General features: G+C 42.1%; 2 protein-coding genes across 4 annotated transcripts in view; one reads left to right on the top strand and one right to left on the bottom strand.

Moving 5' to 3' along the window:
- Window positions 1-13,728, bottom strand: part of ACOX1 (acyl-CoA oxidase 1) — a 35,810-nt gene extending 22,082 nt beyond the window's left edge. Inside the window, exons 1-3 of one of the 2 annotated variants that reach the window (XM_048489953.1) lie at window positions 13,492-13,728; window positions 10,176-10,335; window positions 2,905-3,065 (exon numbers count right to left, since the gene is read on the bottom strand). In XM_048489953.1, the coding sequence (XP_048345910.1) occupies window positions 2,905-3,065; window positions 10,176-10,335; window positions 13,492-13,609 (439 nt within the window). In that variant the 5' untranslated portion in view covers window positions 13,610-13,728. The remainder of the gene's footprint in view (window positions 1-2,904; window positions 3,066-10,175; window positions 10,336-13,491) is intronic. The other variant, XM_048489952.1, reaches the window with a different exon arrangement.
- Window positions 13,729-13,827: 99 nt separating this feature from the next.
- TEN1 (TEN1 subunit of CST complex) lies at window positions 13,828-20,555 on the top strand. Of its 2 annotated transcripts, XM_048492042.1 has the most exons (4): window positions 13,829-13,965; window positions 15,841-15,956; window positions 17,577-17,734; window positions 20,064-20,555. In XM_048492042.1, the coding sequence occupies exons 2-4, from the start codon at window positions 15,865-15,867 to the stop codon at window positions 20,198-20,200; spliced, it is 387 nt and encodes a 128-aa protein (XP_048347999.1). In that variant the 5' UTR covers window positions 13,829-13,965; window positions 15,841-15,864; the 3' UTR covers window positions 20,201-20,555. The 2 variants fall into 2 exon arrangements, with proteins under 2 accessions (XP_048348000.1, XP_048347999.1); XM_048492043.1 differs by lacking the exon at window positions 15,841-15,956 and having other exon boundaries at window positions 13,828-13,965.
- Window positions 20,556-22,465: the final 1,910 nt, after the last annotated feature.

Genomic DNA, 22,465 nt, shown 5'->3' with positions numbered 1-22,465 from the left:
CATATCATATTAGTCTAGTTTACAGGATTGCTGTAGAGAATAATGCAATCAGTTATGCCAAGCACTGAAAACTTAACAGTATGCTGTGTAGATTCTGGGCTATTTCACAACCTCACAGCAATCTGGATTAGGTTTTAATCAAAATGCTTCTAAGAAGTTTGAAGCTGGCTGCACAGCTTTCCCACACAAACGCAGAACCACTTTTAAGGATGTTAAGCCACCTAAAAAGTTGCCAACTGTATGGCAATACTAGCAACCAGACTGGATTAACAGAATAGGTTCGGCCCATCTAAAGAATGATTTTATGTAACAGAAAGGTAAGGATGATAAGATTTTACAGGAAAATTGTCCGGGATCATTTTCCTTCCTAGCAAGAGGTGAGTGACATACTACTTAAACAAAATTCATCTGTGAATCTCTGTGACTGAGAAAGATAAGAGCACTGAAAACAAAGGTTGTCTCCAGGTATTTATGATGGACATTTCTACCTTGTGCATTTTTTCGGCTGTACAGTTTCTAGATAATGATGCTTAAAAAAGAATGCAGGTTTGATAACATTGCTGTCATTTGCTGTCACAACAGGAGCTTTGGCTCCTTAACACAGCAATAACAAAGACCTGAAAAGAAGAACCCAAACCAGGCCGATGCAGAAATGAATTTCTGAAATGTGGAGTTGCTCTTTTCAAATAGGCGACAGGAATTACTCCATACACACTGACGAATGTTTAAGAGAAAGCTCTCCCCCAATTAAGGTCACTTCCAACCCAATCCCAGTCACATGGAATATTTAACTCAAAGCCTCCCCTCTAGTTCCGCAGTAATTGGGCTGCATTGCGTAGGTTACCCAGCAACCAACAAGCAAGGGCTTCTAGCATTCACATGCTATCAACAACGATTATCTGAAATAAAAGATACAGTCATGCACCATCTTCCTCTAGGACTGTGAAGATGCCAGCATGATTAGTTATCGATACACAGGTTAGTTGATAGAATACTATCAAAAGGCTGACCCACAGGTGGGGAAAGAAGACACACATGGCATGCAAAAATAAATCACTTCCATAGATGAGGTCTGAGGGGAAAGAGAAGGGGCAGCGACAAACAAGAGCAAGAATAATTTGCTTGTTCGTATGTTCCATTCAGTTCACAGCCTCTGGCCTCCAGATAATTTGTCCGAGGTTCATTACCATTGCAGTCAAATGGTGATATGAAGTGTCTCAATAAAACAGTTGGATGTTTACAGTGGCAAAACCAAGAGTCAACAATGGGTTCATCATAGAAAGTAAAATAAAAAAAACATTTGGCACATCATTCTCCGTGTTTGATTGCAGACAGTGAATCAGAGAATAAAAGGCTTTTCCTTATCCACAGATGATCTCTTGCTGGAGGGTCTAATTCTTCTTCCTTCTTCTGGCATCTGAAACTAAGCCATCAATCTGAACTAGGACCTTGGGCTTTGACCAATGTGGGGTATTCATCTCCATCCCCCAATGGAAGAGTAGTAGCCAATAGAAATTGGAAGCCATTGGACTCAAGAAATCCCTATGGAGTTCTACTTGCAACAGAACTATAGAAACACCAATCATTTTTAACTATGGCCAACTGCTTGGCTTCAAAAGAACACACAAACCCACACACATATTTTTATTAAGTCCATCAAGGGAAACAGAATGAAACTGAAGGGAGGTGGTAGATGGCACGTGACACACTAACAAGCACATGACACACAGTGGCAAAACCAAGAGTCAACAATGGGTTCATCATAGAAAGTAAACAAAATTGAGGGCTTGAAGAACTTTGTACCATCATGTGAACTGGTAATAACTCATTCTGTCTGATATAGCAGCAACCCATCTGACCACACTTTCTGGCCTAGAGGCCAGTTTCATATGATGCCACAGGGAGATATATGTGAAATACGGTTTTCATTGCCTTCGGTTTTCATCAATTTTGGTTTTCATTGATTTTTTCAGTGAAAAATGTGTCTCGGTTTTCATCGATTTGCAGTAAGGTGCAGGGGTTTGTGGAGAAAAATCACCCGGACAAAGCTGTTGCAGGCCGTGTCTGCAACTTGTTTGATGACAATGTCTTGCCCCATTTCTGACAAATCTTAAAGAGGTGTCAAAAACAGACCTCTTTGGACAGCTTTCTGGTGCGACATTGGTCCACTGGCTCTGAAGCTGGTCCTAGTGTTATTGTTTGTTACTGTTTTCAGCATTAAACACTATGTTTATTCACCAAAAAAAAGTGGTTTGGGTATGTTTTTTGGAGTGCCTAGAACGGATTAATTGGATTTACATTGATTCCTATGGAAAAGTTTGCCTCGGTTTTCATCGGTTTCGGTTCTCATCAATTCTTTTTGAATGGATTACCAACGAAAACCGAGGTTCCACTGTAGTACAAGCCATTTTCCCCCTTACTCAAATAAGGCAGCAGATGGGTAGCAGCTGTTCAAGTCAGTCCACTCACACTGTCACACATCATGTTTGTACATGCATTTCTGTTCAATATTGTAGAAAACAGACATGTGAAGTAGGCGAAGACATCTGCAACTGAGGTAGTACTTTGGTATCACACCACGGCTACGTTCAGCTCCTATATTCAGATTACCACTTAGTTTCAAGATGATCATGAAGGTTGGGAAAAATGATCAAGACGATCATTCAGCTTAGGGAAAAAAATTTCTGAACACCACAATTCAAGATTATAAAACCAGCAAACAACCAGGAGGTGCCTTCCAGTGTCCAAAAAGCAGAACGTGTGCATATGCGGCTACGTGCAGATAAAACAGCAACGATAGTGACAGACTCAGTTTTCACTCACGCTGTTAACTTTTAATGATTTCAGAATGAAAATGCAGGAGTTACACTGCAGCGCATTCATAATGCTCTGAAAAGAACTAACCGTGCCCCATTTCCGTCTGAGCGTAGGTGCCAATTATCTGGAATCGACGGGCCAGAGGCAGCCATTTCTCTCGCTGCGCAACAGAGCACTGGTTCTCTAAAGTGGGCATAAACATGCTGAAGTGCAGACCAATGGGTGTAATGTAAGTGCCCATGCAAATGCTATGAGAGAGAGAGACATGATCACAAATGGCAGATTTCCCTTCACTTTTCCACAGGTACACACAGGAATCAGTAACTTAAGACACACAGATCATAGGCATTAATACCCTAAACAGTAACAATAGGAAAACTAATTCATCACTGCTGAATCCAGCATCACTGGTTCCTCAAAAAAAATGATACAAAAACATAGTGAAAATGAATTCAGAACCCCTACAGCATGTACTCTGCACTGGGTGATAACAGTAAACTAAGCCAATCTTGATGATTCAACTTTTTTAAAAGTCACGTTGGAATGTATACCTTCCAACCCCCCACCCCAAAAAATGTTTAACTGGAAACCAAAAGAACCCAAAAATGCAGTCAAAGGTTATAGAAGGTTACATGCACGTTCTTTGCTCTCGTAACAATACCGGACTTATACAGGATCTTGTGATTCTGACAAAATTGGCTTCTGTGATTCTGACAAAATACGTGGCAAAGCAAGTAGGAGGACAAGAGAAACCAGCTGCAGGCAGAGCTTTGAAGAGGCACACTAATAAAAATGATGAGTTAAAGGCAGGCTTTAAACTAACCCAAGTCTGCCTGCTTGTGGAAAATACCTTGTACGTTTTTTGGATATCCCAATACACTTCAGGTCCCACTCTTACAGAGAGCCTCGCATTTGTGATGCATCCTAGAATGACTTGAGTGCGATCTTAGACTGTCACCAATCATCCAAAGGAGTCTAGATATGCCTCCGATACTGCAGCGAACAATGTAGTGAATATTATCTCAGCTAGGGTTCGCCACGATTATACCTTTTTCCACAGAAAGCTAAAAGTAGAATGGGATATCCATCCACCACATCCTGGACTTTGTTAGTTCTAGAATGGTATGCTTTGATCCTACTTGCGTGCCCCACTGTTCAAACTTTTTGGTGCTAAATGGGAGATCCTGAAGAATTGTTGAAGGAGAGCTACAAGCCTGTGGAAACCATTCTGCATGGCAGGGAGCTTAACGTTCACCCAGGACCCAGTCTTCTGGGCAACTCTTAGGCTGGGAGTAACACGCTGGGGCAGCAAGGCAGAAAGCGGTGCCTATCTCCAGCCAAGGAGGGTCTCTGTCATCATTTTAAGGGCGATGAGAGTTCTCTGCAGAGTTTGAAAAGCTCACTCTTGCTCCATCAGCCATATTTTCAATTAGAAACAATGATTTGAAAAAAGCAAGTTTTGCCAATAGTCATTCAAGGTACTACAAATGCTCTTTTATCACTGTACCAGGTTTAATAATGCAAAGAATGATGGTTTTGATGAAGGTTGTGCTCTAAATGTTCATAGACGTTTGGGATTATTTTCTACTGCAGAAACTATGCTGCTTTCTCTTCCGCCACAACACTCCTGACTGCACTTTTCGCTTTCGGCAGAAAACAGTATAGGGAACTATTAGCAGTTGCCATAGATTTTTTTCCTGTAAGACAACATTATTAACTGAATGGTCTCACTTTACAGATGTCAACAGTCATCAGTCTCACTTGATGAAAGCTATTTAGGAGACAGGATTGGGCATTGATCATATGATCCAATTTCCAACTATCACTTGACACAGTGATTGTTGTTATCAGAAGGAGAATGTATGTATTTCTCAATGCAGCACCTGCAACTTAGTTTTAATAATTCTGCATATTATTAAGTATTCTTGCTGCCAAAGATGAAAGATACCATAACATTAAAGGAGGGTGAGCTTTATTCCCCATCATCAGCTCTCTGCCTACAATCTCTAGTTTCTTCAGTCCAATGAACCTTAGCTGTAAAGAAAAAGACAAACGCCACTGACATTTCTCAAACATACAATTAAAAAGAACCTTTTCTCTTGAACATGAACATCTGAGCAATCCGTTTTCCATCAGAAGTTGGAGGGCAGGGTGGGGAAAGAAATTAATCTCACAACCACCCACATATATTAACAACACAATCATCTGATGTAAGATAGATTGAAGGTTCTGTGGTGAAATAGACAAAGTCTACTTTATTGCATAATCTGGTTGCTGTACTACCCTCCCCCCTCCTCCAAAAATGGTGCACGTTATAAGCTTCCCTCATACAACGTTAGGCGGATAATTTTTATATCCTCTCCTGGAAGCTATTCACGGTCTTCCCGCACTGAAGGACCAATGGATATTCTGGCCACGCTGCTCTGAGACAAAGTTCAACTTTGCCACAGCAGCAATCATGATGAAACAACAGCTATAATGTTACAAAGTACTCCTATCTGGTGAATTAATAACTGCTCCTCTTGTGAATGTAGCTTGCCAGACCAGTCACTCAGGCTTTCATAGGACATACCAATATGATTCTATAATCCTTTATGTAGTTAGCAGCAAGTATCTAGAATAGGGGTCCTCAGTCTTTTGAACCTGAGGGAACCAGTGAAATTTTGTCATGCATGGTGGGTGGGGCCACAAAATGGCTACCAGAGAAGGTGGAGCCAGCCATGAAACGGCTGCTGCAGCTTACTTTCAGTCACACAGTGAAGATCCTTACACTGTGTTAGCAGCTGCTGCCAAAGAAATATTTTCAAAAGATGCATAGCCAATCAAATCTTTAAGGGCCAATCAGAAGCCTTGCTAAAAATTCTCCTCGGATCATTTCGGGTCAGGAAAACAGAGCATGTATGTGGTGAGAAAATCTTTCTCCTTGCATGCGATAGTCCCATGTGCCTGAGAATTGAGTTCCCAGATTAGAATACCAGGGCACATTTGACCCAAAGTCCTTGTGGTGGTCAGGTCTAACACGTGAATCACCCTGCAGGTATATACTGTCCTTAACAGTATACTAATAGCTAGTCTACGTAGCTAGCTATTGTTGATAATGGTGTGCCATAATGAACTAATTCTTTTAAAAAAACACAGTTCAGTTATATTAGAAAATGACAAGTTTCCGAGACAAAAATGCTGAAAGAGGTGTGTTGCCCAGCTAACTGAACATGTTTGGGTCAGACTGTATGGCTTCAGTTAAGATAGTGACATATAACCTTGTTTTTATAGGCTCCTGTTTATAAAGCACGTATAACTTTAAACCAAAATATAAGATCCATAATAGTTGCATATAAGCATAAAGAGCTCCTTAAAGATCAACACTTCCCCTAGAACCACCCCCTTCTGAAATACAAAGAGGATCTTGATGGACTATACTATAATGCAGCAGGACAAAAGCCCTCGTTTCCTCAAAGTTCTAGAATGCTGTGTATAAGAGCCTTCCATGAAGATGGGTTTAGTCATGTTGGCCTGCAGTGGAAGAGCTAGATTCTAATCCAGTAGTACCTCAGAGATCAGCAAGGCTTTCTGGGTATAAGATTTGAGAGCGAAAGCTCTCTTCATCAGATATCTGACAAAGGAAGCTTTCGCTCATGAAGGTGCTACTGCCCTTGAAATTGGGTAGGTGCAGTTCCCTCCCAGTTACAGAAGGGAAACATCTTGATTTATTTATATTAGGTAAAACTGTCCTCTGAGTGGTGAAACTGTATTCCAACCCATGTTGCTTGGGCCATACAAACTTCTGAGGTGCAGGTAGCAAAGGGAGGATCTTGGAGTTACTGATGAAAAATAAACATTTGGATTTATGGACTGTTTGGGTGCAAGAGACAAAGTAGAAACCATAGCATTGGGCTGTCTTGTTGAATCAGAACAAGGTCCAGCACATTGAAAATTTTCTTTCCAAACAGCAGCTAGTCAAGCACTTCTGGGAAAACTACAACCATGACATGGATCTTCTGTGCCTACAACTCCATGATACTTGGCAACATTCTACATGGAGATTCAGACCAAGTAGTATAGCTAGTGTTCCTTAATTTTAAAAAGGGCAAATCACAAGCATATTTGATGTAGGAATTATTTTCATGTTATATATGGTACAAAGTGCTCTCAGTTGTTTTTCCTGAGCTTCCAGAAAATGGACTTCATTGGGTGACCCAGAGTTCTAGCTTTACAAAAGAGAAAGAAATATCCTGCTTTGTCTCCCACTATACTCTTACAAAACTCTGCCACATTCCCAAAATATTTTTGCCTTTCCTGACAAGAAATTCTGGGTGGGAAGGAAGTGAGAATGAGCATTTTGGCCAACAGTGCAACATCTCTGCTGAGGATTCCTTTCCTGTTTCAGGCACCCCATTAAGCTTGGGTATGGCCAAAGGTGCAAATGCTTGACCCACAGTCTGTCACTGAATCTAGAACTAACCTCAGATGTACCTATTTTGCTTTCTGTTTGCTGTGCATTGTTTTATTTATACATTATTTTTCTTGATGTAAGCCAATTTGTGTCCCCTTCTGTGAAAAGCAGGATATAAAATTAGGGAAGTGTTGCAATACAACTGACATTCTAATTGCCCTTTCCATACTTTGCCTATAGAATATGAGAGGCTCACAACTGCACACAGAATCTTAAATGTGGCTGCTAATGTCATGGAAAAGTAGAAAGCATTTGGCAGAGAAATCAGGAACACTATTTCACATATATGTAAGTTTAGAGACTTCCAGTTTGACTTTATTATTGTTACCAGTATGCACTGGAAAAAGAAATGGGACAGCAACAGGAATGAAAATTATGGGAAGGTATAAACAAGTGACTGGGAAAAGGTGTGACCTGTGCAAAGAAGCATGCTGAACTCTTAACCAATGGAAGGAGTGACCTGGTTTCAGTGCCCTTAGTAAATACAACCTATGTGCCTACAACCTTCCCTCCAACACAACAAACCACCTCCCTTCATTAAAAACCAACCACCACCAATGAGATCTATGCTATTCTGATTGAAGCCAACAGGATACTATGGCTAGACACTGCACCAGTTTTGATCTCTAGGATATTTTACAATTAACTGTCACATTTTTCATGTGAAAAGTAGAACTCAAGGAAATCCTTTAGAACTTTCAGAATACTCCAGTGAAGAGGAGCTCATGCAAAAAGGGAAAGCAGACAGATTCAAGGCAGATCCAACGGCAAGGTCCCAGGTCCAGCTGCTTGCCTTACACTAGGCCACACAATTCAGCCTATCAAAGTGGGGAGGAGAAACTGAATGCCATCCACTTGACTTTTGCCCCTCTTACTGAACTTCAGTCTATCCTTGGAGCATGATGATTACCTAATAAGGAAAACAACTACCTTTCACCCAATATAAATACAAGTTTCTCCAATCAGTAAGCTGGGAAACAATTAACACGTTCACTTTAGTGTAAGACTTCACACATTGCAGGTTAACAACATGGACTAGATAAAGACCAACAATTCAGAGTGTTTTAATATAAGAATCCTTATATTACTCAAAAATAACTTGGCTACTTCACAACTTAAAACAAATTATTTAATAACTTCCCTAAACACCTTTCCCCAGGGACAGGATCAATACAGGACAACAGGTTTGAATGTGCTGCAGCTCACCCCATCCAGTTTATCTTTAAATGCAGCATGCAAAATACATGGGACTAGTGTACATCTAGCCAGAGTTGCTTCAGCCACAAAGCACGATCATTGCTCCAGTTTCATTAGTGAGGAAAAAACAATCAGCTGTTATGTCTGAACTAAGTCAGAGGAAAAGCCACTCCTTTAGAAGTGCCATGCAGCATCCAGAAAGCTTTTTAATATCCAGGTCACTAATTTAAAGTCAGTGCTTTGGATCCAACAACACTGCTCTTCAGGCTCTTGAAGGCTATCCTCTGCTGCAGTGCCTGATTCCTCTTGCCATGGGCACTTCTGTTTGCTTAAGACAGATATTTTCCAAGGGGCCCCTGAGCATGCAGAAGAGCTAGTGGCTGAAGAACCAAAAACTGCAGCAGAGGAAAGCCTGATTTTAGTAGGTTGATTTGGCTCGCACAGTTGCCAGTAATCTCAACTCCAATTGCGTAATGCTGACATTTATTTTCTTTTGAAACCATAGCTGGTTTTAGGAACTGGCTGAGCTGTGATGAAATTGCAGCACCATAGCAAATGCACGTTTCATCTTGTGTTAAAGATCCTAGAACAGGACAGAATGCTTTTTGACATCAATGGGTGCAAATGAGAATTATTTTCCAGAGAAAGGATTAGCCATTCTGTTTGCAGAACTCTGAAGTCAGTGAACAAATGAGTCTTCAGACCATCAAACTAACCACCCGATCCGGGGGGGGGGGGGATCTGCCTATGGAGGCTGTGCAGGACTGTGCCAGTGGATTTGCCTTCCTTGGGGCAGTCACCCCCGCAGATGGGCGAATCTGTCGGCAGGCAACCACTGCAGCCCTCTGTGGCAGTCAGACAAGATGCAGAGTGCTCTACCAGTGCATCGGGGTGTACCATAAATATGGCGGAGAGCAGAGTCGCCATTAGTAGGCTTCTGCCTGGCCTTTGTCTGATTGAATGTCAGAGCCAGGGGGCTTTTTGGCAGCAAGAAGGCTCTTTGGGTTTTTTGCCTCCCTGTGCCTCCAAGAAGCCCTCTTTGGAGCAGCAGGGCAGTGCCATAGCGGGGGGGGGGGGGGTCTGGATTCGGCTGCTAACTTGTTGCAAGTATTCAAAGAAAAGTAAAAATTTAGGATTAAGTTCACAGAAGGCTGAAAAACTTCCAGATTATGAGCAACACGAGTGTTTTAGCTGTAGCCAGTGCCACCAACGTAATTCCAAAATTTGCATTTGAAGTAACAAAAAGACATTTCAACATCACACACAAAAATATTTGAGAAAAAAAGATAGGAAAGGAGTGGCAGAGGAGAAAATGAAAACCTGTTCTGTGTTAAAAAGAGAAGTGATGATAATTTGAATGTAATATTAGCTGGAAATTAGATAGCATATCAGAGATTCAGAAGAGGGCTACTGATTTGCTTATCTTTTAAATCTTTCAATCATATCTAAAATGTATCAAGGTATTTTGCTATTTTATGTAACTAGATGGCAGTTAACAATGTTACCTTTAACACTGCAAAGGAAGTCTGGCATTACGCAACATTTATAGAAATGTTTAACTCAGGAAAGCCTTACCAGTCAGTCCTGTAATTTTACTCTGCAACATTATAGATTTTGAGAACTAAAGCAATGAAAAAATAAGCCCTGTCATCCCTTAATTGTACTGAACTGTGTGCTAAATTATTAATCCCATGCTGAAGACAGATACCTTTTAAACCAGTAAATCTCATCAGGATCAGCAATTCCAAGTTCTCGGAGCTTCATGATCATGAATGCACTCCTCTTGATAGCTAGTGCATAGCGCTCACTGCGAGAAAGGAAATTGACATCCTCATCCTTGAAGTCTAGGTCATTAAAAACAAGAGCTTCTGTAGGGAAAACCAAAGCAAAGAACAGAAACTCAGTGTTCAGTCAACAACGGACTTCCAGATGAGAAAGATATATAGCTTCCTTTACTCCACCAGCAAGCTTTTGCATGAATTTGTTGACATCATTTCATAATGAAGCAGTAAGATGGTTGTAGTGTGTTACTCAGGATGATTCTGCATGGGCCAAGTAAAACGGATTGAGGCCTTTTTTTAAAGCGTTATTTTTGGGGGGGGTGAATTCCCACAGAATTCACCCCCAAATGCTTCTAACTCGTTTTACTGGCCAGAATCCAGGCTAAATGAAAATCACTAAATTAGCAAACTTTTTTTCTTTAATCCGGGTCATAAATGCTTCCTGCTTGCTTGTGCGAACTACAGCAAACAGGAAGCATTCAATTCCCACCCCCTTCCATCCACCATTATGGTGGATTCCCCAGGTGGCCGCCATTAGAGTGGATTCTCCAATAGGCAGCCCCCATGCCATGCAGGTAGGTGGGGGGATTCTTGGGTGGGGGCGGATTCTCAGCTGCACAGTGCGTACAGAAACATGGCCTTCCCATGCCTACTGGGCCGCCTCCTGCCTCACAGGAGGCCCCTGCACACACACACCCCATGCAAATGGAGGCACAGGCAATTGAAATGGGTTCCATGAACCCGTGTCGCCTGTGTGGAATCAGCCTCCGTCATGGCTACCATCGCACCTACTGACATGACAACACACTGAAGATCATAAGTGATTTCTATATCAGTGCACATTCAGATCACTATCACCCAGTGCTTCTCAGTGTGCCAGTGTGGCACCACACAATGAGTTTCACTGATAAGCAATCCACTTCTGACAGGGGGAGGCCCCAAGCAAAAGCCAAATCTGAAAGCTCAGGGAAATGGCAACAAGGTGCCAAGTCAGGCACAGCAGCGCATACCATTGTTATAGCAAGCTGAACGCAAAGCCTCTTCAACAGTTCTCACTGTTTTGGCAAACAGAAACTCAGGGGTTAGAATTTAGTTTATTTTAATATACATTAGTAATATCACCATGATGCATCCACAATAAGAACAGCAAAAAAAGACAGACATTTTCTATGTGTGTGCATTTTCAAATGGGAAGTGGTGATCACAATCTATGATTATTGTAAAACCCATATTAGGTTGGGTGCTGTGTGGTTTCCGGGCTGCATGGCCGTGTTCTAGCAGCATTCTCTCCTGACGTTTCGCCTGCGTCTGTGGCTGGCATCTTCAGAGGATGCCAGCCACAGACGCCAGGCAGCTGCTAAACTAACTGACTCCTTCAAACCAGCACAAATATTCCGACTGTGAAAGCCTTCGACCATATTAGGTTGTCAGAGCTACCCCAGATTAAGTAAGAGAACACAAAACGTTCAGCATAAAAAGGAAATGAGTGATCTTAATTTGATTAGTCCGAGACAATTATAAAAGCTGATATTCAGCAGAACGCAACAATCACTATATAGGCCACTCGCTCCAGGCCCTTTTATAGTACAGAGTCTAAGGTACTGATCTGGAAAATTCACGTATTCCCTGGCTATCTATTACCAACCACAGATTAAGAGAATAAACTGCAAAATCCCAGCTTGAACTCTCACCTCAATGAGAAGTAGGCCAAGTCCCTTCAGGCAAACCACTATCTCTGAGCCCCAATTTACAGGAATGTTGAAATCTGTGTGGGATCACACAATGTATGCTCTAGACTCACTGCTGTTGTGTGTAACACACACTTATGAAAACAGACCACATGGAAGCCAGAGGATGAAGCTTGCTTGGAGTTTATGGTAAGACAGGGAGAAGCAAGACTGAATATCACCCTTTCACAGACCATAGGAGTTACTCCATAGGAGTTACTTCCTCTTTAGTTTGGAGAGGAGACGTCTGAGGGGGAATATGATTGAAGTCTATAAAATTATGCATGGGGTAGAAAATGTTGACAGAGAGAAATTTTTCTTTCTCACAATACTAGAACCAGGGGCATTCATTGAAAATGCTGGAGGGAAGAATTAGGACTAATAAAAGGAAACACTTTTTCACGCAACGTGTGATTGGTGTTTGGAATATGCTGCCACAGGAGGTGGTGATGGCCACTAACCTGCATAGCTTTAAAAAGGGCTTGGACAGATTTATGGAGGAGAAGTTGATCTATGGCTACCAATCTTGATCCTCCTTGATCTGAGATTGCAAATGCCTTAGCAGACCAGGTGCTCAGGAGCAGCAGCAGCAGGCCATTGCTTTCACATCCTGCATGTGAGCTCCCCAAGGCACCTGGTGGGCCACTGCAAGTAGCAGAGTGCTCTGGTCTGATCCAGCAGGCTAGTTCTTATGTTCTTACTGCAGTGAAGTGATCAACCTGTGAACTTTGATGTTTCATTTCAAGCCATGAAAGGAAGCTCCCACTGTGCATCTGCAGGTAGCGTTGGCACATCCAAGTTCACTTTGCTAACTGAGGGACCTGGGACCAGTTTCTCCCAAACTAGCCTACCTCAAAGAGCTGGTATGGAGGCCAAATAAAGGCTGGGAGTAATATGTAAACTGTCTCGAATCCCTTGAGGGAAGGACTAAATAAAGACATATAAGAAACCCTAAAATTTATCCTGGGGGTTAATTAAAATTATACTTGGGCTAAAGAAACAATAAACATTCAGGAAGCAATACTCAGTCTATTAATGCCAACGTTTATTCAATCAATCAAAAAAGAGAAATAACTTTAAAAAATGAATGCAAGCTCCTGTAGAAACGGGGCGGGGGCTATTAAACTCAGCACGATCTACTGTGGCGTGGAGAACCTTTCTTATCACCTGATCCCTTTAACGGGAGATACGAGGAGTTGAACTGGAAGATCCGGCAACACTTTAGAAGAGGCACTCCTCCATCCCTGTAGCATCGGAAAAAATCCCTCTTTTAAAATCGGGCCAGATGCAAACACTGCCTGAAGGCAGGGGCTGGGCTTTGCCCCTTCTAGTCTACTGATGTAAAAAACTTAATGCAGAAAAACCGGCGCATCCCTAATTCGATTTTGTGCATCGGGAGAAGACGGGAACGGGCGGTGGAAAGCAGGCCCTGCTCGGAAGACTCCTCCTCCTCCTCCTCCTCCTCCTTCTCCCACCCGCAGCCACCTCTTCTCCCCGCTGCCCAAATGCTGCTCACCGATCTCCCTGCGGCGCCGGGTCCGCTCGGTGTCCCCATCCAAGATGTTGGTGAGAAGCTCCGTGTTGAAAGAAGCCGCCTCCCGCTCCTTGCGCAAGTCCGGATTCACAGCCATCATGGAGAGGCGGCGGCGGCTCCACTCTGACACCCGAGCAGGAAAGAAGAGCGAGGAAATCACCGCCGATTTGCCCGTCCGTGCGGACGGGGACGGGGGTTAACCCGATCCAGCTCCGCCCACACCAACCCCCCACGTGACACGGGATGGGCGCGCCCGCTGGGTGACTCCGGTCACGTGGCGAGAGGAGATTCCCTCCCACTCACTTTTGAGGTGGGCGGGGCTAACGGGACGAGCGCTATAGTCGGTTTCTGCTGCTGCTGCCTTCAGCAGAAAGCGATGGGGGAGAAGGAGGAGGTTCCGAGAGTTCTGTGTAGGGTTGTTGTTAGAGGCCGCAGACCTTCAAGCTGTAAGAGCAGGTAATTCATCTAAATAAATGCTTTTAGGCGACACTTAAAACCGAGAAGTTTTGTGGGAAGGTATTCCGATACTTGCTTATTTAAGCCACCACGTGCTTAAATAAATTGAAATGGTCACATTTTTCTCTGTTCTGGCAAAGTGAGCTTTAACTCAGGAAAGCTTGTGCCCTATATTGGTCTCTTAGGACCCTTCGCACATGCAGGATAATGCACTTTCAGTCCACTTTCAGTGTACTTTCCAGCTGGATTTTACTGTGGTTGGTTCCCCATGGTCAATTATCGTGTGATACTCATGTGAAATATCAAGGATTCTGGAAGAACTCCCCACTGGTCGAGCGACTAACAAGGCTTCATCCAGGTTCTGTTGTTCATTCTCCCCCTTATCCCCCATCTTTGCAGAACCTGGTTGCAAGTACAACTTTTTCTGCAAACATGTCTTCAATCCAGTTTGGAGGGGAGGATCAGGGGTCCAATCTGGGTTCCGAATTCCTGCCGCTGTTCGTGATGCAAATGTCTTCTAACCAATCAGCGTGCAGTGGGCTGGCATGATGCACGCGCAGCCTCCTCTAGGTTTCAATTTTGCTTGTGGTCGCGGTGTGTATGTGTGCAAGGAAACGTTAGCCAGTAAACCGTTTGAACAGGAGGACAGTAAAACGATTAGCCGATTAAACAGTAAATGGTTTAACGTTCACTCTCACAACGTGCGAACTTCAATTTCTTTTCAAGTGACTGGGAGAACTTCTATCAGCAGTGGCTGGAATGCCTGATCACATTTTTGCAGTCCCGCCCCAACATGGCATGCCAGCCAATCAGGAAAGACCAGCCATGGCAATCGCGTGGTAGTGGGGAATGTTATATTTCCTGAATGCGCGATAGGCCTAGATGTCTTCAGTGGAAATATGCTGCGGTGGGGTGATTGGAACCTCGTTGAAAAGGTGCGGTTTATTCTCAAACTTCCTTTGATCTAGTTTGACTTTCCCCATGGGGATTCGACTTGTGTGAAATAGCAAAATCCACTTGCAGACAATTGTGAAAGTGAATTGAAAGTGCATTATTCTACATGTGCGCAAGGGGCCTTAGGTGGTTCTGGATCCCACTTTTGAGAGGCTTAACATGGCTGCCTGCCTGAAACAATTTTCTTTGTGTTTTCCCTAATTAGATTTGGATTTATATATGCCCCCCCCCCTCTTTTCTTGTTCCCAATTCCACCCCATGTCATATATTTGTTGAAGAAGTAGGCTTAGTCTGTGAACATTTGTGCTGGAATAACATTTGATTAGATTCAAAGATGCTACAAGAGTCACTTGAATTTCAGACTGCACTACTATCCTTGGTGGACAGACTTGTCTTTTAAGGATTGCTTGTAGTTACACAAAATAAGCCTGAGGAAGGATTGCAAAAGAAAACAGAACTCCAGGCTAACTTATGAAAAATTAAAACCTATGCATAATTTAGTGCAACTGAACTTGAAATGCCTAAGGTCACTCAATCCTATTCTTAAGGGCCAATGTACTCTGGAGTAAAGGAATAGTGTGATAGATATTGCATCTGGTTTGCAAAATACAAGAAAATTGTGTCTTTTGCAGGGTTGTTATGAAGACAAATGAAACAAGCTGATCATAACATTTGTGGACTATTTAAAGTCCTATAAATATTACTAAATGAGCAGTATTATTATGATATAAGCCAGATAGGGTTTGCTTTTCCTGTGGTGAACTTTTTAAAAAAACTATTCTATGTGAGAACAAAAGATAGTTTCATTTCTACGTGACAAAGAACAATAGGATCTCATTGCTTGGTTCAGTTTGGGATAGGCATACTTTGAAGTGGAAAGTTCCCTTTTAAATGCTTGTGTCAAATTTGGTCTATTTGTAGGACCCACCCTCAAGAGCAGCTATAATGAATCTACCTGATGCAGCAAAGTATTACTTTCCTTGGGAGGTAAACTTGGCTTCAGTCCCTGAAGGCCAGGCACTCAGGACATTTGGCAGGTTTGTGCACTTCCAGCCTCAGTGGTAAATATGAGGAGAAGAGGGGAAGCCTCTATAAAAGACAAAGGAGTTAATCTTTGGGTTTCCCCACTCACTCTTGCTGCACTCATTTGTTTTTCTAAGTTATTCTATTTTCTATTAAATTCTATATTCTGCTACTTTTGGCCAAGCTAGCCATGCTTTTTTTTTTGTTCCTCTCTCTCACTTCTTTCACATTAGAATTTATAAGAGTGCCTTCATACACATGCAAATGCTGGAAGAAATATAATTGCTATATAATTTTTTAATTCCTGTGAAATTTTCATTTTCTTTCTGATTTTTTTCTCTGTCTGTTCTTCTCCATACACTACCACCACTTCATGTTTTCGTTTCCATACTTTTTAACAGGCCTTGAATTATATCCATATTCATTCCTCAACCTGGAGAAACAACTGTACCACCACTGAGCTATTACAAACTTAGGCCCTTTCCTCATGGACAGGAAAGAGCACCCCAGGGACGCTAAAAACAGCGTCCCTGGGGAGGGGTTCGCAACCCCTGAGTGGCACGAAGACGCTGCTTCCGAATCTCGCTCCCTGAGCAAGGTTTTTCGGAAGCAGCATCTTCCAACCGCTGAAGGCACCATTTCCCCCGCACCGTCCCTGAACGCCTACATTGTCTCCTGGCTTCCAGCTCGTCGCAGAGGCCAGGGGACACACCCAGAGGTGGGATCCAATCAGTTCTCACCACTTCTGGTTACTAATTTTTTCTGAGTGCCAAGAAGGGCACTGCCCAATAGGGACTGGAGGTATGTGTGCGCGGTGGCGCCACTGTTTGAATCCCACCACCATCGGAACCTGTTATTAAAATTTTTGGATCCCACCACTGGACACGCCCCCCTGGCCTGTGACTCCAGAGCCGTCGCTCCAGGCTGAGGGGGCATGTCCCCTGGCCTCTGTGACGAGCCAGGAGACAAGGTAGGCGTTCAGCAACGGTGCAGCCTGTGCGAAGGCTGTGCTGCCGCCTGTTGCCCTCCCGGGACCGTCCATGCGAACAGTCCGGGGTGTGTTCGTCGGCATTGTTTATGCCGACACCCCCCCGCACCTTTGTGGTGCGGAAAGGGCTCTATTTTCCTCTCACAGAGGTTCTGTATCAGAAGCAAAAAATCTGTGAGGCAGCCTTTGTTTGGCTTCACTTATTTATCAGCACAGCCAGGTGGTTCCTGAGTTATTCTCAAAGAACATGGCTGACCCAAAGTCACCCAGCAAGTTTCCATAGTGGACTAGGGATTTGAAAGTGGGCATTCCAGATCTTCCTCTGACATTCTAATCTCTACACTATAGTTAGCATTATTAGTCCTGTTGCACTATTTGATGTTTTATGCTGTCCAACGGCATTGATTTTATGTTTTGTAATCTGCCTTAAGAAAGGAAGGGTTTAAAAAAGTAAACAGATTAATAACTCCTCCACTACTATCTGTTTAAATAAAATCAAAGCAGAGGATTTATTTAAGTACCTAATAAAAATTAATCCATATATTCATCAGGATATATGGCACTGTCTGCGTTTATGGAGACTCCAAATGTCTTAATAAATGAAATATTAAGAACTGTGTTTAAAGCCCAACTTTTTGTCTTTCAGATTATACTCTTATGATTTGGTCAACTCTGAAGCCATTTTAACAGCTCAGCACAATTCAGTTCAGCATCACATCTCAGTCTGTACCAAGTTTGTAGAACCATTCCAAGCGCAGCTTGGGTCTCTGTATATTGTCCTGGGGGAAACTGAACTTGGAAATGGTAAGATCTGAGTTTTCTTCTTCGGTGGGCCAAGGAAATGTACCTTGGGAACAGAGAGACCAGCCTTGAGACATTTCTTTTGCTAGAAGGGAAATCAGATTGGCTTATGCGTAAGATCATTTTCCAGTCCAGTTTGTGATGCGTTTTTGCTTTCTAGAACTGTGAGATAGCAGTAAAGAGCACAATTTAATCAAGCTATTTTCACAACTTGTTGTGACTTACAGATTCCTATCTGGATTTCACTAACTTTGCAGATTTCTCAGCAGGAAAAAAAATGCAGATTCTGGAGACTGTTTAGATGAGATTATCTCAAGGAACAAGTACCAGTACGTGCCATTACAATGGTATTTTTGGTTGTCTACAACACTGTTCAGCGTGAAACACTCTCACAACTGACAGGCATGGAAATTGAAATCACCTTCTCTTAGGAGGTTCACTGGGGCTGTGGCTTCAGGTTTTTAATGCATGACTGTTCTGTTTGGTTATCAGTGGCTTTGGGTCATAGGTCCATTTTTGAGGACTGCAAAAAAATGTCAAAATTCTGAGGAAAAAATTAGACAAAAAAAATCTGTGATTAGCAGAAGACTTCTTTTATTTCCTATCATTGCCCTTTTTTATAACCTTGGTAAGAATGAAACTCATCCTATTTTTTAAAACAGTCAATATGTTTTGCATAGCTTTGTGTAGAGCAACAGATGAGAGCCAGTTTGGTGTAGTTGTTAAAAGCTGCAGATTCTAAACTGTAGAACTGTATTCCCCACTCCTCCAAACGACCCCTGCTGAGTCACCTTTCACAAGTCACAGTTCTCTCAGAACTCTCTCAGTTCACACAGAAGCAGGCAAGAGCAAACCAAACTTCTCTTGCCTTGAAAACCTTACAGTGCTACCATAAGTCAGCTGTGAATGGATGGCAAAATCACACCCATATCCACACACGTTGCAACTGATAAAGGTTCTGTGAAAAGACCAGTTTTTGTTGTCTCTTCTCTTTTTTGCTATTACTAGGTGAGAAAATATCCCAGAAATCGCTGCTTTCCATCAGCTTAGCAAGTGGACATTTCAAAACCAAAGGGATGTGTGATAATAGCAGTCTGAATTGTTTGTTGAGTTTTACCATGTTATGTTTTATTATTGTAAGCTGCCCCGAGCCCTTAGGGGAGGGCGGCATGTAAATTGAACCAAATAAATAAATAAATAAAAATGGAAACTCCGCTAGCAGTGTTTCTTCAGCACCTTAATATCAGGGTTCAAGTATATTCAATCGAATGGCTGGCATGACTTCAAAGTAATAATAATATTTATTAAAAGTTATTCTTGGTAGCATGCCAAGTGAGACTGGATGGCAATACCTTCTTGTGCTAAATAATTATATGGTATGATAGATAGTCAATGGAATGCTTCACTGTTGACTTCCAAGGTACAGAGGTGTGTGCAGTTCTTTGAAGACAAGTACAAATTCACAAAACAGCAGTTGTTTTGGAAGTCACTCTCAGATAGCAGACTAAGAAAACCTGCACGATACCAAGCAAGTTTCTTGAAAGCTTCATGCACAGCTTGAAGTTTTCACGTTATCATAAATGGATTTTGGTAATGATACTGGAAAACATATAGTCTGTAGAACAAACATGTCAATCCCCTCCACCCGTCTCTGACTCACTCATCATTTACGTCATTGTCATATCTAGATTTGGGTTAGAAATGAGCCCTTGTCTCTTCTATATATTGTCGAAGAAATTGTCCATGTGCTTGTTTTTTCTGGACAATTTCAACAGAAAGGAAGAAACTATGAAAATGAACAGAATTTGGCTGCCAGTTTTGAAAAACACTAGATTCAAGACAGTGACTAGTCAGCTCCACACAGACACAGGATGGCTATAGATAATCAAAGGGAACAAAGGCCAGACTACTTCTATTCAGATGCCTCACCTATTGACCTTGCTCTCTTAATTGTTACTCACATGCTACACTTCGTTGTTACTCAGTTGACAGGCCACTCCTTTTCAGATGCCCTCACCTATTGACCTTCACTCACAGGTATATATACTCCACTTGCTTTCCTTTCCAACTATCAGATCCTCTGAAGATGCCAGCCACAGATGCAGGCAAAACGTCAGGAGAGAATGCTGCTAGAACACGGCCATACAGCCCGGAAACCACACAGCACCCCTTGTCTCTTCTGTTCTTATTTCATGCACATTCCTGGCTGTGTCCTTGGTCCATGCTTCTCAGTAGTGTAATGATGTTGATTCTATCTCAAATTATATTATTGACTGTGGAGAATGTAAACTAATTACAACATATCTGATTGATTTCATTTTTATATTTAAAGGTGAAAAAATTACCCTAAAGGCCAGAGTGTTTACATGTGTGGAAGGGATGAACCTACAATTGTTGGAGAAGGCCATATTGGAACAGAGAGAATATTTCCAGGAGAGAGAGAAGCAGCTGGAGGGAAACAATTCCTAGTTTAATGTTTTAGGAAGGATTTACTAATGACACAGTCCTTGTTATATTGAGCATAGCCAGCTCATCCCTTGTCTTCACCCCTGTGTCTGTCATATACTTTACCATCGTGCAATGCTGTCTTGAATGTAATGACCATTTTAAAGTACACCATGTTTATATTGCTCAGAGAATGCATATTTGCTTTCTGTATTTTGGGGATTTTACATTGTATTTTATAATGTTTGTAAGTTGTATCCTTGTTTAGAATGTATTTTGTGTTACTTAAATGCCTAATACCTATTGCAGATCTCTGTATTACGAGTTGACATATTATGGTATCACAGAATCATGGAATAAACTCATACTTTTTTGGAAATAGATACATTTATTAACACTTCATATGGAGTATTTCAAAATAATGGAAGTAGACCTTAATCCTTAGTGTCTAGAAGCAAGCTTTTAAATATTCTGTGGTTTTAAAAAAACCCTTTAACGATCTCAGAACTGAAATGATCTCTGACTTTCCCTTGAGACAGACTCGCAGATCATTTCTCCCTGTTCAGATGTTCATTCTCGTCTCAGGGATGGGCAATTTTGTCTAATCCTTTGCTACATGATCACTATGGTAGAGTTTATCAACAGAGCTGGACTGGCAGTCTCTTGCAGACTTCATGACTTTGTAGCAATACTGTAAAAGATAAGGGCTTCTAAAAGATGTTGACTAGCATTTGTGGAGGTCTATTTTAAATCCCTGCTTAACAAGCCAGTAGCATTACTGCATGACTTGTTTGATTCTTTGAGTTTCAATTTTACACCTCCCATTATACTTTTGTAGAATTCATACCGGGTTTACATGTAGTTTTATAGGATGCATCGTACTTACTCTTTTCTGGCCTTGAAAAGAGTGGGTATTACTGCTATTTCAAGTATTATGGTTTGTGTCAGAGAGAATATTTATTTTGCTGTGTTGTCTTTTCCTATTTTAAATTGTAAGTTCCTGTGAGCTTCTTGATGGAAAATCAGCATATACCTGTTATAAATAAATAGCAAGAAATAAATAAACAAAAGCTCAACATATACCTGTTATAAAATAAATAGCAAGAAATAAATAAACAAAAGCATCAGTGAATTAACCAGTAGCTGCATTAGAATTAAAAATCTTTCTTTAGAAATAAGATATGTTGCATTAACTCCATATAGAATCTCATAATGTATTCAGACCTGTGGCAGTGATGCTATTCTGAATAACACAGTCCAGTCCAGGCTGGGAGGAGAGCTCTGCAGCAGCTGGGGATGTCAAGGCGAAGGTGGTGCCACGCCACCTCTAAAGCAGTTTCAGGCAGTGTAGAAAGTAGAGAAATTCCAAAACCCTCCTGCTGCCTGAATAGCCCTATAGGGCTAGCAGGCTTACACCCTGATTTCCTGTGGTGTAAGACTACGGCCTGGGGGGAGGGGCGGGTTTCCAAGCCTGGGAACATGCCAGCAGAAGTCGGGTCCAACCCTGGGAACACCCCTAGGTCACCCCAAGTCATCCTAGTGTCCTCTATTATCCCAGCATAGATCTGGGGGAGACAGCCTGTTCCGGATTGGGTACTGCACAGCTCTGTGCTTGCCCTCCTTGCCAGCATAGGTGGCACTTTCACCAGTGATGTGGGCAAACAGGTAGGTGTGTGCCCACACCACTTTCAGGATGCATATTGGGGCCCTCTCCTCTGAATTTGGCTGCCCATCATGCAATGAAACTTTCCAAGGAAAGGAATGGATCCATCTTGATATTGGTGTTATTAAATTTTCTTCCTTGGATGTTCAGAATTGTTAACCATTTAGGAGGCCAATACAAACATGTTAATTCTACAAGGTATTTATCCTAGCATAACATTTCTATTTCTAATATTGGTATTGTCAACTCATGTTAGTAGCAATAAAGGGTAAAGGTGCCTGTGCAAGCAAGCAGTAACAGGTTTTTTATTACTTGTTTCCAGTTTAAGAGCTTATATGTCTTATATGATTTACCCAGAAAACCCCCCAAAACAGACAGTTTTGGATGCCAATGGACATTTGATTTAGTCTCCATACCCATACTACATACAGAGATTGTACACTTACATCACAGATCAGTTCTGAATGCCTATTTCCCCCTTCTAATTCTGTGTTTACAGTCATGAATACAAATTACAGATATCATTCCATTCCTAAACACTGAACATCTACTCTTAACACTACCCCAAATTTGTGGATTTCAAAATGGCACCAATGGCTGCATACAGATGATTATTTTGCAGCCAC

Source organism: Sphaerodactylus townsendi, linkage group LG03 (genome assembly GCF_021028975.2).
Source record: "Sphaerodactylus townsendi isolate TG3544 linkage group LG03, MPM_Stown_v2.3, whole genome shotgun sequence".
Classification (NCBI taxonomy): Eukaryota; Metazoa; Chordata; class Lepidosauria; order Squamata; family Sphaerodactylidae; genus Sphaerodactylus; species Sphaerodactylus townsendi.
The sequence above is the reverse complement of the archived record's forward strand: the minus strand, read 5'-3'. Positions and strand labels throughout refer to the sequence as shown.